Raw genomic sequence first — 13,897 nt, 5'->3', positions numbered from 1 at the left:
ATCTTGACTGTAGTTTATTGGTGTTACAAGAATAGGGATAACAACAAACTCAGTAATATACTAGCATTAGGGGTTGCAGAGCTTAGTTGGGCCTTTGTTTGTGAAGAACACAAGCCATCCTAAACTCATGCCAATACAATCTTTATTGCCCATCAGCTGATGATGTCTTCAGTGCCCATGAAGTCACAGGTTCCAGTCTTTGCTCTAAGAACAGTTTCCATTTTGTTCAGTGTTCTTTCACATTAAATGTATACACTGTTTGTGGAGCAGGCATTCAGACCAAGGGCTTCACATTGTTTATAAATGTATGATAGGTAAATCATAGCCTTAGATACATGGGCTTTATCCTACTTATACTCTGTATTACTGGTCCAGTGCTCTTTCCGACAGTGGCACAGCTTCAGTGCATGGTGTGAGCATCCCCAACCAGAAACAACCTATGATCTCCTCACTGGTAACAACATCTGCTAAGAGATGAGGTCTCTGATATTAAATCCAGCCTGTCAGTGGAGAGAAATGAGTGTAGGTTTCCCATCCGCTGTGTGAATAGTCTAACCACTAATCTATTTAATAATAGAAGAGCTGCATAATAACAGCCAGCAAGGTCCCCATATGGTTAGAAAACAATAGGATCAAAGAGCTCTGAAAATCATCATTCAAGAGGCAGCCATAAAGTCTCCTGCAAGAATGACTTTAATACCTTCTCGTTGCATTCTTTAGCAAACAAGCAAAGAAATAAATGAGAACAAAAATTAATTACTTATTCCATTCTTCCCTAAAATCTTTGCATGAAGTACTCTTACTGCTTTACATTTATGCTTTATAACCCTCAATAAAGTTGAGAGCTACTAAATAGCAGTGCTCCATTCCACCACCATTTTTGAAAGTAAACTTAAGAGTTGCTTTCCACGCAGTTGGAAGCAGATCCCTTTCCCAGAGCTCATCTTAACCAATAGACAGTTAAATATCACTGAGAGAGCGCTCCTAATCTGATTATTTACCTCACAAAAGGTCATAACCCATTCCTTTAAAAGAGCCCCAGATCAAGCCTGACAATAATATGTAGAAAGGCAAACCAAGTAGAAAAAAATAAATAAAAGATCCATTTCTAGAACATGCTCTTTAATCCAATTTCCACTATTTTAAATAAGAAAGAAACCAAATGGACTCAAAAAAACCCAAGAAAAGGATAAATGCTTTTTAAAAAAAATAAGTTATACTGAGCATTTCTGACTTGCTTTAGAAGCCTGAGCATTTTTTCTTGACTTTACCAATCTCTTTTTCAATTCTCAGTGTGAAAAATGATGTATTTATTTTTTAATACAGAAATATTTGCATACAGGTATGTGTGTGCATCTCTGCACACAGTAGTGCACAGACACACACGTGGACATTAGAATCATAGAATCAATAAGGTTGGAAAAGACCTCAAAGATCATCAAGTCCAACCTGTCACCCAAGACCTCATGCCTACTAAACCATGGCACCAAGTGCCACATCCAGTCCCCTGTTGAACACCTCCAGGGTGTAATGTTCGCTGAACACATACAGAAATGACCCCAAATTAACAAGTTGCTAGTCACCGAGTTCCAAATTCTAGGCAGAATTCTCAGCAACCCAAGTCCACAGCAGAGGAGCTGAAATGATTCCCACTTCCTGATTCTCTGTTCCTTAACTCATAGCTCAAAAATCCTCATGAGTTTTCATGAGTTACAAAATGAGCATTTCTTTGGTCAGGTATCTTGTAATAATAGAACAAAACAACACTATAAACAAGACTAGAATGGTATGGAATTTATCCTTTGTGAAGGGTAAAACTTGAAGGGTTCATTGGAAGGAGACCTTTAGAGATTGTGGCTTGTTTCCTACATACTCAGAAACAGAGAAAGGGAACTAAAATATATGATATAATGTAAGAACTAAGAGATATGCATAAATCAGATAGCCCACCAATATCTAGGAGTATCACCATTTCTGTTTGATGTTGTTGACATCAGTAAATAATGGACCCAGATGGACCAAAAAGGTAGAATAATTCTGTGTGAGAATGCCATGTATGTGAAATATTATTTCTCCCCTGTATTATCTTCACTAGAATTTAATAGGAGCATGGTACCAGCATCAGTAGAAATTCTTCATTCTACATGTTTTTTATTAATCCAGATTAATATCACAATGTATCAATATCTTCCTCTCTGTACATTTCCATCTACTGTGTCCCAGTACTCAAAAGGCTGTTTTTCAGAATGAATCAATTTCACAACAGGACATAAAAAGGCTCAAATAATGCATTAGTTTAACAGCACCCAAGTTAATAACTAGCAGCTAGTGAGCACTTCTCATGCAAAAAGTTAGCTTTAGTAATTTTTTTATCCTCTCTGAGCAATGTGAAGCTGCGTTTACTTTTCAACAGCGCACAATGATTCTGCTCTAACAATTGCACTCGTATTACTTTCCTCAAATAACAGAGCTCATGTGAAAAAACCATAGTGGGGCAGCTAAGAAATGTGCACATGGTCACAAAATATGTTTCTATCTAGCAGTTCCATATGCTTATTGTAATATACTGTCTTCTGTGTCTTTGAAAACACAGTATGATAATGGCTCACGTTTCATATCTACATTTTTTTTATTGGCTTCTGAAGACTTTGAACTGATAATGCAATAGTGCTAAAGAGTCCATGAATGAATACACATGTTGCATACTGTCCCTCTTGTGGAAAGAAAAAACCAAACATCTACTTACCCCAAGTCCCCCACAAGGCAACAAGGAAAAGAGTTTTTGAGACACGTTTCCTATATATTAAACAACAACAAAAACACCAACAAACAAACAAACAAAAAGAAACAATAAGCATCATTTATCAAAATGACATTTCAATATTGGAACAGTGATCACTCTTTTAGATGTAATTCAGATTTCAGTACCACATATTGAAAATGCCTTATATTAGAATTAAAAAAATAAAAAGAAGTATTAATAGTACTTAGCAAGTCAGCCATGGGATGTTTAAGGTATTCTTTTGCAATAGTGATAAATCTTAGGATTGGTAAGCAGTATTTTCAAAGGAGTATAATGGTCAAATCTCCACAGAAACTCAGTCTGAACTAGGGTGACTAATGGTCCCAGTACCTCTAGATGATAAGCAGCTTGTCTAAGCTAGTCATCTCAGCTTCTTCTGCAGCCAGTGGAGTGAGATAGGCACCTCTACCCAGCCTAAATGTCTGATGGGATGAATCAGAGTTGAGAAGTGCCTATGTTCTTTCAATGACAACAGAGAACCTCATTAAGGTTACATGATAACTAATTCCTTCACTTCACCTCTAAAAAGACCAAAAAAATTCTCCTTTGAAAATCACAGCCTTAGTCCTCCTATCTCTGCAAAAAAAAAAGAGCTGTCTTATTTACATGCCACCAATGACTATATTAATATTTAAAAAATATAAAGTGAAATACTACTTGTTTCAATCCACTCAGTAAATACATTCTACTAAATTGGAAAAAAAACAACCAACAACCAAACTTAACAGGCTTTAGAATCTATTTCTAGCTTGCTCTGCTCTACAGATTAGATAATGTGATAGGGTTGGTCTTAATATTTGTGTTCAATTTTTATTCATTCTTTTTTTTTCCCTTTTTTTGTACCACTAATCTCACTGTTTGTCTTGATAAGGACAGCATAAAAACCAGGTAAGGATCTCAGGATTTGATGCAGTTCCTATCCCAGTATGTAATCTGATCCTAAGGCAGCTGTAGAGGAGAACATAAGCTTTTCTCCTGTCGTATCACAGAACTGGCTTTGTAACTTTGCCATCTGGAGGAAACGTTAGATAGTGAATCATTCCAGTTACCGAGAGGAGCCAGCCATTGTTAGGGAAGGGGTGAACACTGCATTTTCTCATGTTTAGCAGGTGCCAGTGAAATGCTTTCTGCTTATGACAATTATAAGCCATCATCTTTGAAGTACAAGAGGCCAGATTGCAATGCCTGAGATGAAGAAAGTGCTTTACACTTTGAGTAAAATCCAAGATGCATTTCTAACTGACTAGAGGCCTTTGATCAGTTTGCACAGTGGGTGAGAGAAGCCAAACAAAACCTCCTGTGGAGCTACCAGGGGAAATGCAGGTGCAGCAGCTATGCAGAGTATTCTCATACTGTGAGTCCTATTGGCCCCAGATATGCAAGGAAATGTTGGCTAAAGGAGATCATCGGAGTAGAGGTACAGGAGGACTTTCCAGATCTCTTGCTAAGCAGATTCAGGGACCAATGATGACAGCTGGTTTTCACTTTTTTGCTGTGAGGAAGATCAAAAAAGTCTTGAGCAGATAGCGAAAAAAATTTAAGTGCTTCTAAAGTGCCAGGCAACAATAATGGAAACATAAACTGTAATCTGAGATAAAATAAGGCATTTCTAGAATATTGAATGACTAGACCTGTATTCTTAAACTCCTTTGCAAAGCTGGGACACAAGAGAGAACAGATGAATTCTCATCTATCTCCCTGCAGCCGGGCACATTGTGTATGGTAAGCACTAATAAAAACAACAAACACAGAGTAAAAATGGAAAAGCAGATGGTGAGGAAGGACACTCAGATCAGTCAACAGGCAGTACTAAAACAGGGAGAAAAAAGCATGAAGCCTTTTCAGTGTATCAAGAAGCTTGCTAGGATCCTCCTTATTGTGTGATAGTCAAAAAAAGGCAGATAATGGCCTTTGCAGAACAAGAAAGAGATTAAAATTTAATTAGGAGAACAGTGTGGAAAGGTTCTACTAAGAAAGAGTGAAGCCATTACTTAGCTAGTCTCACAAAACTTTTGCCAGAAATGAAAATCAGTAGCAAAAAGCAAGCCCTGAAAATTAATCAAAGCGAGAATTTCACTTTGTATTTGGAATTGATGTCCCAGCAGAACTTGCTAAATAGCAGTCATTTATCAGTGATGCCCCAGGATACCTCCAGAATAGTATTTTTAAAGATGCTGAGATGCTTCCAGTAAGATGGAAGACACATTTTAAATTCTCTTTTTTTGGCTTTGCATCAGGACAGTTTGCAGTCTCCAGAAAATCACTTGATAAAAACCAGACAATTTACTGACAGAGCTAGAAAAATTATCCAAGATTTGTATTCTAACATTTCAACCCACAAAAGCAGTAGAAGCTGATTGGTCAAATTAGGTGCTGAGGCATCCATCACTGACTAAGGTCAGGGCACCTAAGTCAAGAAAGCTGCTTAGGAAGTTGGCAGCTGGGAACTGAGAGTCTGGTGAGCTGGAAAAGTGATGGACAAAACCTCTCTTTAAAAAAAACACCTTAAAATTATGGTGTGAAAAGCCACAGTTTGAGGAACCTGATTTTTTCCTGTGTTGTCCTTCAAGAACAAAGCTATTTCTGCTAAGTGGTCATTTTTCCACTAACCTGAAATAACAATTGCTCAAGTGCTTTGTGAATGCATCTTTTAGCTGTACTTGAAACACTGCCTCACTGTCCGAGATGGGTTGACAACGTATTTCTCACTTCTACAGACTTTTAATCATTGGAAACTTGGTTTAATGCTTTTCTGGAGGACAAGAGGAGACCAAACAGAGCTTCTGCCTCTATGAGTGGGTAGAAGAGTAAGGAAAGGGAAAGGTTAGGTCTTCCTTTTCTTCAGGATGCAAAGCCAAAATTTGATGGAACAATTTCTGTAAGGAAAAAAAAAAAAAAGGCACTTTCCTTGAAATAGCAATGGAAACTATGTTGTTATTGGTGACATCTTTAATAAGAATTATTTCCTTTAGATTGTTCTCCTTTGCTGCATACACCATTTAAAATTTCTAAACTGTACCAAATTGTTAATTCTAATGTTAGGATTGGTTACGTGCAGCCTCACTGAACTGGGGACAGCAAAAGGTGGAACAGTCACACTGCATTTTGGAAAACATAAGACACAATTAAGTTCTTTTATACAGGAGTCTGGAAGCCTGAATGATTAAAGCTTACAACAACAACAAAAAAAACCCACAAAAAAACCCTATAAAACCAAAAAAACAGGCACATGCAAAAGCAAGTGGGAAGGGTGTTTCATCATCGTGTGAGATGCAGCAAAAAACCGCCATAGAAACAGAGAGAAAAGGGCATTAGGGGAGGTTTAGACTCGAAGTGAGGAAAAAGTTCTTCACTGAGAGAGTCGTTCGTCATTGGAATGGGCTGCCCAGGGAGGTGGTGGAGTCGTCGTCCCCAGAGGTGTTCAAGGGGAGATTGGACATGGCACTTGGTGCCATGGTCTAGTCATGAGGTCTGTTGGGACAGGTTGGACTTGATGATCCTTGGGGTCTCTTCCAACCTTAGTTATACTGTGATACTGTGATTACTCCAAAGATACACTCAGAATATATGCTAGGGGTGTGATGTTGATATGACCTTGGAGAGTAAATGTTTTGGACTGTCAAATAAAAAAGGCAGTGTCAAGTGAAGAACTGTGGTCAAAGAAATGGTTTCCTCAGACTGTGTGAGCAAAGCTTTCTGCATTCTCTAGAAGTAGGTAGAAACACAAGAAGAATACCTGGGTCCATTCCTTTTTTAACCTCATAGCTGCAGCTATCCACTGCATCCCGTATGTTGGTCAACCACTGAGATCCAAATTGCCGACAATAGTTTATATCAGTGCATGTAATATTAAATAGCATGAACATTACAGGGAAATTGTTAAAACCAACAGATTTTAAGTTAAGTGCTCGACACTATCAAAGTGGAACATTTTCACAGTGTTGATGAACTCAAATCAAAAATGTTTCCAAATTATCATTTTTGCAGGAATTTAGAGTTTTTGCTTGGAAACAAGTTTTTTGTTGTTGTTGCTCAGAGCGTTGTGGGGTTTTTGTTTGTCTGGTTTTTAAAAAGGGGGATTTTTCTGCCTTGGAAATTCAAGCTGCTGAGAATCTATCATACTGTTTTAATGCTGTCTTGGCTCAGAATATGTATGAACTTAGATAACATTGTGATCAAGACATTCTTCTTGTCTGCTTTCGTGACTCACTGAAGCAACAGAAGAAACTCAGCGTTCATTTCCAAAGCAAAATAATCACTACATATTACTAGAACTGTGGCTGCAGTTTCTTTTCATGGCTACTATTGGGTTTGTTTGGGTTTGCTTTCATTATGTTGAGGAAAAGGTCCACATATTAGAGTAAATGTTATTAAAGTCGCTGAGAACTAGGATGTTGCATCTAGAGTGCTGGGGCATAAAGGGCAAGATTTCACTCACAGATTATTTTGAAAATGCACTACCTTTTTTTGTGTGTGATTCCTTTCACATTCTTGACAAGTAGATTTGTTTCATGCTACAGTCATGACAGAGCTCAGTTTAACCCAAATTCTCTATTAGAACAAGCATACACCGTGCACGAAGATATTTGATGTGAAAATCCTGTCAGTTTTCTGCTGTTTCACACATCCATAGGCCCATTTCATATCTTAGTGCTCCCCCCACCCCCTTTATTCAGAAAGATATCATATCCTGCATCATGGGAAGACATTACAAAATAAAGTTCACTTATTAGCAAGACTTTGGCGTGATAGCTGCACTCCTTGTGGCTGAAATGATTGAAATAAAGCAAATGAGAACAGCGAATAAGCAATCCTGACAAGCAAGTGTAGTTTAAACTCCCCTTTTCAAATCAAAGGAGAAGGAAGACCAACCGTGTTCAAAATTGCCATTGACCTCCAGTGGAGAACAAATTACAGTAAAGGGTTAACACTTCAATGATTTTTTTTTAAGTGAATGAGGAGAAACTTCTATCACTGCTTTCCAGCCTGTGCATTTTGCTAATCTATATTTGGCTTCCATTGTAACATTCTCCTTCCACATAGCAATGCATTTGGAAAAAGTGAATTTTTGTCACACTGCTTGCCAAGTGTTTTAAACTGACACCAGCTATGACTAATGACAGTGCTGGAATGTGCTGTTCTCAGTAGAATAGAGGCCTGTACAGACCTAGGAGTTTCCTGGGGTCCAGCTTCTGCCTGTTCAGGGGGCTGGTGCCATACAGCAGTGAATGATGTTCAGAGTGAACCAGCTGTATTTCCTCCAGGCTGGCTTTTCGACCTCGAATTCGCTGAAAGAAAACAGCAGAGGCCTACAATATTCCACTGACAATATTTAGGGAGGGAAAAAGAAAAAAAAAAAAAAAAAAAAAGAAAGACAGAAAGAAAGAAAAAAAAAAAGAAAAGTAAAGGTCCGAAATAACATTTAGGATGATTAATAATGGGCTGGAATTGCGTCATGCAGGAATGTGACACTGATTTGTTTATTAAAGTAATGCTATATGAAAAACAAATGCGTGTGTGGTTTGTCACAAATGCTCCGCTGAAGCTGTAGCAGAGTTCATAATACAAGGTTTCACATGCAAGAGAAAGATTCTGCCTCTTCTCTGCATTGTCTTACCAGATACAAACCAAAATGGGGAACACTTCTTAAGTGAGAAATCTGGCCAGAAAAAAATTCTAATTTAACAAGCAAAAACTTACACCTGTGAGCTGCAGATGTGCTCTAAATAAGGATAAATGGTTTCTGCTTCACTGCTAGTACTTGTCATTTATGCTGCTAGGAAGAACACGATCACAGAGAGGAGAGCCAGAGAGAAGAAAAGTAAAGTTTAAATGATTTAGGGTTTGTTTTTTTCTTAGTGTATGTTCAATAACTCAGGATCATTTTTGCTGTTGCACATGCTGACTCATTTGCTTTTTTACTTTTTGGTAAGTGGGGTTTGCCTCTTTGTTTCTCTAGCCTGTACTCTCCCCACTGAAATCAGTGCTGAAAAATGTGGGATGTCTTTCTATGAATCCATAGATGTGTAATCAGCTTAGTAAGGAAGGAAGATAAGAACGAAGGAAGAAGACAAAACTAACACTTTCTTGTTCAGCAGATCTGTTGCTTGTGTGCGTTACAGCTTGCTGTAAAAACATTTACTTCTCTGCTTGTGCTACTGCTGCACAACCTTTGCAAACACAGCAACATGAAGCATTTTTTTTGTTCAGGTTTGGGCATAATAAACAGCACTGTCAACAAAGTTCTGGTCCCATGATCGTATTTTGTGTTGATATTGGAAAACAGCCCATTTTAAAGGTCTCGGACTCCATTTGTAGATCTGGTCATTAGCAGCACCTGGGGCAAAACCTCACAGAACTTAGACTGTTATTTAAATAGACCATCCTAGTTTTAATAGACTGATTTACCTGTTAAAAAAAAAAGCCCCTCAATTATAGATTTCTAGAGATGAAGTTGTAATTCTAAATATATCTATCACCTATTCATGTATATTAGAATGCACTAATGTGTTCGCAAGGAGAATAAAGCAATATTACAAGTATTAAAGAGAATGTGCACTCTGGAAGAAAGGAGCTGCCTAGGGAGGGACAGAAGCACCACACACAATTTATATTGAGCTAGGCAGTGGCAATTTTTTCTGACTAATCAGAAAAATTGTCCTGAGAGTTAGATCTAGATGACTGTGAAACAAGCTTCCCCTCTGGGAAATGGTGGAAGCCCTATTTCTTGCAGTGTTTAAAACTTCACTGGATATGGCAGTGGAAAAAGAAGTATTTTAGGGAATTATCCAAGAACTAAATAACTTAATAAACCCTTTTTCATCTCTAATTTCTTCAAGCCTCTCCCAGTCTCACATGAGAATTTGTAGCAGTGCATTCACATCCTTTTAACACACAGTTGCACAATCAAAATCAGCACATTATGTTACTTCATGAAGTCAGTAAACTCTGTAATAGTTCTTCTGGGTCAGATGTTTTTTTTCTTCACAAGTGAGATGACTGGTAACATTTATTTGTTCATCCATCCTCATTAAAATCCATGTTTCTAATAAGCTACTTCAAAATCTGTATACCAAATCCTTCATAGCATGGGAGGTGAGGCTGGTTTTTAGGACAGCTAAAACAAATGTCTAAGAAGAGTGAAGAGGTATGTCATGAAAGTCACATCAAAAAACCTTGAGTAAGGCACTCACTCTCTGGTCATACATTTTCTACAAGTGGCACAGAAAACTCGTACAGAGGTGATCGAAGAGCTGGAAAACCTCTGCTGCGAGGATAGGCTGAGGGAGCCAGGGCTGTGAAGTCTAGAGAAAACTTGGAGGGGACCTTATAGCTACCTTCCAAAACCTGAAGGGATCTTACAGGAAGGCTGGAGAATGACTTTTGATAAGGGTGTCTAGTGATAGGATAAGGAGGAATGGTTTTAAGCTGAGGGAGAGTAGGTTTAGACTGGATCTTAGAAGAAATTCAATATGAGGGTGGTGGGACTCTGGAATAGGCTGCCAAGGGAGTTCGTGGATGCCTCCTACCTGGGGAGTTAAATGTCAGGCTCTTTATGACATGTTAAATGCAATATCCTTTGGTTTATAAGAAGACCCACAGCTAGCTGTTATTCTTACCACAGGAAGCACTATGATATCCTAAGGAATATTAGTGATTAACACTAATAGGGTAGGGTTTGGAAGTGGCCTCCTCAGGATGCTTGGCCAGTGAGCTAACAGCTACCAAGTACTGCCAGCTGGATTCTCTTGAGGAAATAGGTTGTGCAGAAACAGGTTTGGTGTGGAAATCTCTGGGCAGCCTGTTCCAGTGCTTGGTCACCCTCACTGTAAAGCAGTTTCTCCTCTTGTTGAGGTGGAGTCTCCTGTGTTCCAGCTTGTCCCCATTGTTCCTTGTCCTTTCACTGGGCACCACCAAAGCAGTGCACACGTGTGCTGTTTCTGTGTTCCCATCTATTCCTTCACTGTTCCTCTCATCCCACTCTTGCAGTATCACTGCATGTCAAGCCATTTTCAATAACACTAGAATTCCAGCTATCTAGCTCTGTGTAGAGGAAAAAATACTTTGTGTTAAAAATTACCTGCAAGAATTGATAAGAACAGCTCTTCTTACACAGTGATGTCAGATCTACAAAAGCACATGTCATACATCTGTTGCCAGAATCTGGAATTGTGTAACTTCAGTTATGCAAAGCAATAGTTTCTGGCCCTCACTGGCATGAGTTATCAGGCACTATAACATATGCATTTGTATAACTTTACACACACACACTTTTATCCACATCTTTTTCTGTTTTAAAGTGTCTTTCTTCATTTTTATCGGCCCTCATAGTATCAAAAGCCCAAAATGTAGTAGAACGCAGAAAACTGGCATGAAGCCAGTGAAAAGGGAGAAATAGAATAGGTGAACTTACAAACAGTGTTTGTTTTATTCAGGGGGCTTTGAATGCTACATCTATCCATCCCCTACCTCCAATTACCAAGCCAAGAAACCAACAGATGTCTATTGGGGGTTTTTTGTTTGTGTGTTTGTTTGTTTGCTTGTGGGGGTTTTATTTGGTTTGGGTTTGAGGGTTGGTTTGTTTGTGGTTTTTTTTCTGTTCTTTACTGGAGAGAGAAAAAGTTTTGAAAAGCATCAGAATGTGAAAATTTAGTAATAGAGAAAAAGCAAAATGGAAAAGTAAAGAATGAAACCTTAGATCATTCATTTTGAGACATTCAGTGTCAGAACAAAATGAAGGAAAGATGAAGAAAAGGAGTTTAAAAACCCCCTTAAAAACTCTCAAGGGGTCAGATTTTCACACAAAAGAATTTTCTGTTATCAAATTGTTTCTTTTTTTTCAAGTTTCAGGATAAAGATTTCTATCTGCCTGCAGGTTTTCATCTTTATATTGTTCTCATAGTTTTATACAGGCTTTAGTTAGAGACAAGCCAGGTGATGTCTCTAACCCACAGTCACAATGACAGCAGCCTGAAGTCATCCTTTCCTAATGCACATAATTCGTGTGTTGGTTTTCTCCTCTGACATGAGCAGCTCCCTCATCAACAGAGATATTTACATACCTTAAGAGAGCAAAATACTGCACTTGAGTCCTTAAAAAAAACACCTCAGGAAGTTTTTTCCCCACAATGGGGAAATGCTTTCACCTTTCACAAACTTTAAGGTCAGAGGACTGTCTAGTCTGGTCTTATGGTTAAAATAGACCATTAAATTTCCATACAGATAACCTCTATTAACCTGAAGATTTTTGCTAGACTCAGCAGACTAAACTCTTGCACAGTCAGTGATTCAAAAAGACAAAGGTGACACTGCCTGTTTCTCTCTGCTAAGTTAACAGGAATTGTTGGCATAGCTTGAGGAGTATTTCTCACTTGTGTCTCCCCATGCAAGGTATTCATTGCCTTTCTTGCAGCTATTTGTATGGAGGCAGAGCCTCTGAAATTCCTATAGGCTATCCAGTTTGTAACCACAAGGTCTTCAGAGTTTTTCCTACTTTTCTGGGATTTCTCATAGTTGTTAAATTCTCTCTTGTGTTTAAAAATACACACAGGCAGCATGGATATTTTGCCAGTCAGTATACCCCACCCCCCACATCCCCACACCCCCACACACCATGGCTTGCTCCCTTTCCATTATTTGGGAATTGCAAGCATACCTCTGCCACACATGCACCCACATAGAGATGCATTTACTCTCTGCATGCATTTTGGTCCTCCAGTGCCTAAACTGACTGTTCAAGACAAGGAGTTTTGCATTAAAGGCTATATTTTCCTGTATTATTTCTTCCTTAGTGGTACACTGAGACTCAGAGGATGGATTATGTGTGTGTGTGTGTATATATATATATATATATATATATATATATATATATATAAAAAAGTCTATGTGATCTGGAAGACACAAAAGTTTTAAAATCTTTACATTCTTTCCTTCTGTCCCCTTCAGTCCATGAGATGTGGACATCAGGAGGTCCAAGACGTCTCCCTAATCCAGAAAACTATTAAAATTCAGATCAAATTCTAGGCTGAAAAGGAAAATGTTGCTGGACCACAGTCCCTACAGGAAGCAGAGGTGGGGGCACAAAGTGGAACCACGACTACATTCTTCGTTTCCAGAACTGTGCTATCAGTGTAGCCTAATGTCAGTCATGTGTGCATAAATTATAGCCCCAAAGGAGGTATGTAAATACTTCCTCTAACTAGAACAAGTAGAAAGCAGACACCACTACCAAAACACAATTTAGCCCTTTTTTTGTTGTCCCAGAGGTAGGGCAGCTATGCACTGCTCTTTACCAAGAAAATATTGGGGGGGGAGACAATGGATGGTTTTATGCCAATCTTTTAATCCTTTAGCTGCCCTATTCTGCTGCTGTGTTTGATAATTCTGTTCTACATCTGTCAGCCTTTAACTGGGACAGAATAAATATTTCAGTAAGGATACACAAAACTCTTAAACTAAGGCAAAAATATAATCACTTAATTTTATTTTTCCAGTACATACATACCAGTGCTATAAAAAAGTCCACTATGGGACTGAGTCTCTTGCCCTGGACTCAGTCAGGGACTGGTCTCTCAGATCTGTCTTTCCAAGCTAGTCATGGTCTGACTGTGTTTCTCCTTTGCCTTGGGGAAGCTGATGGGGGAAGTTATCTATTTGGAAGAGTGATATGATAAAAAAAATAATTGTGAAAGCTATAACTACTTTCTCAGTTTCCCAAAAATCCTCTAAGCTGTTGCTTGAATAACTCTAGAACTAAAATATCTATGGCTAGAAAGACAAAATACAGTCTGGGGAAGCAAGTCCTTTTGGCTGTGTCTGCAGCAGCAAATTAGGCAGTGCCAGGAAACATTCCCAGGCAGAGGAACACAGTCATCTCTGCTATTAAATTGCTAAAGTGGTCCTTCACACTGTTTTGGCTGAGTAGCAACTAGCACTCTCCCAAACTCCCAGACATGGTTTGGTCACTGGCATGGGTGAGGGAGCATTCCTGGTAGTATGAACATGGGCCTCTCCATGCCAGCTGGCTGCAGTGGTAGGGAATAGTCCCAGACACAGTTTATTTTGTAGTGAAGACACAGTTTTGAGTACCCTAGT

General features: G+C 38.7%; 1 protein-coding gene across 12 annotated transcripts in view; it reads right to left on the bottom strand.

The window, feature by feature from the left end:
* The window catches only part of HDAC9 (histone deacetylase 9), a 471,044-nt gene that overhangs the window by 121,348 nt on the left and 335,799 nt on the right, over positions 1-13,897 (bottom strand). For all 12 annotated transcript variants that reach the window (XR_008462230.1, XM_054161160.1, XM_054161166.1 and 9 more), the window contains 2 exons: positions 7,971-8,091; positions 2,747-2,796 (listed from right to left, as the gene is read on the bottom strand). Coding sequence is in view for 11 of the 12 variants with exons in the window: in XM_054161160.1 (XP_054017135.1) it covers positions 2,747-2,796; positions 7,971-8,091 (171 nt within the window). In the remaining variant the exon portion in view is untranslated. The remainder of the gene's footprint in view (positions 1-2,746; positions 2,797-7,970; positions 8,092-13,897) is intronic.

Source organism: Dryobates pubescens, chromosome 4 (genome assembly GCF_014839835.1).
Source record: "Dryobates pubescens isolate bDryPub1 chromosome 4, bDryPub1.pri, whole genome shotgun sequence".
NCBI classification, from domain to species: Eukaryota; Metazoa; Chordata; class Aves; order Piciformes; family Picidae; genus Dryobates; species Dryobates pubescens.
Note: the sequence above shows the minus strand (reverse complement) of the source record. Positions and strands in the feature narration are given on the sequence as shown.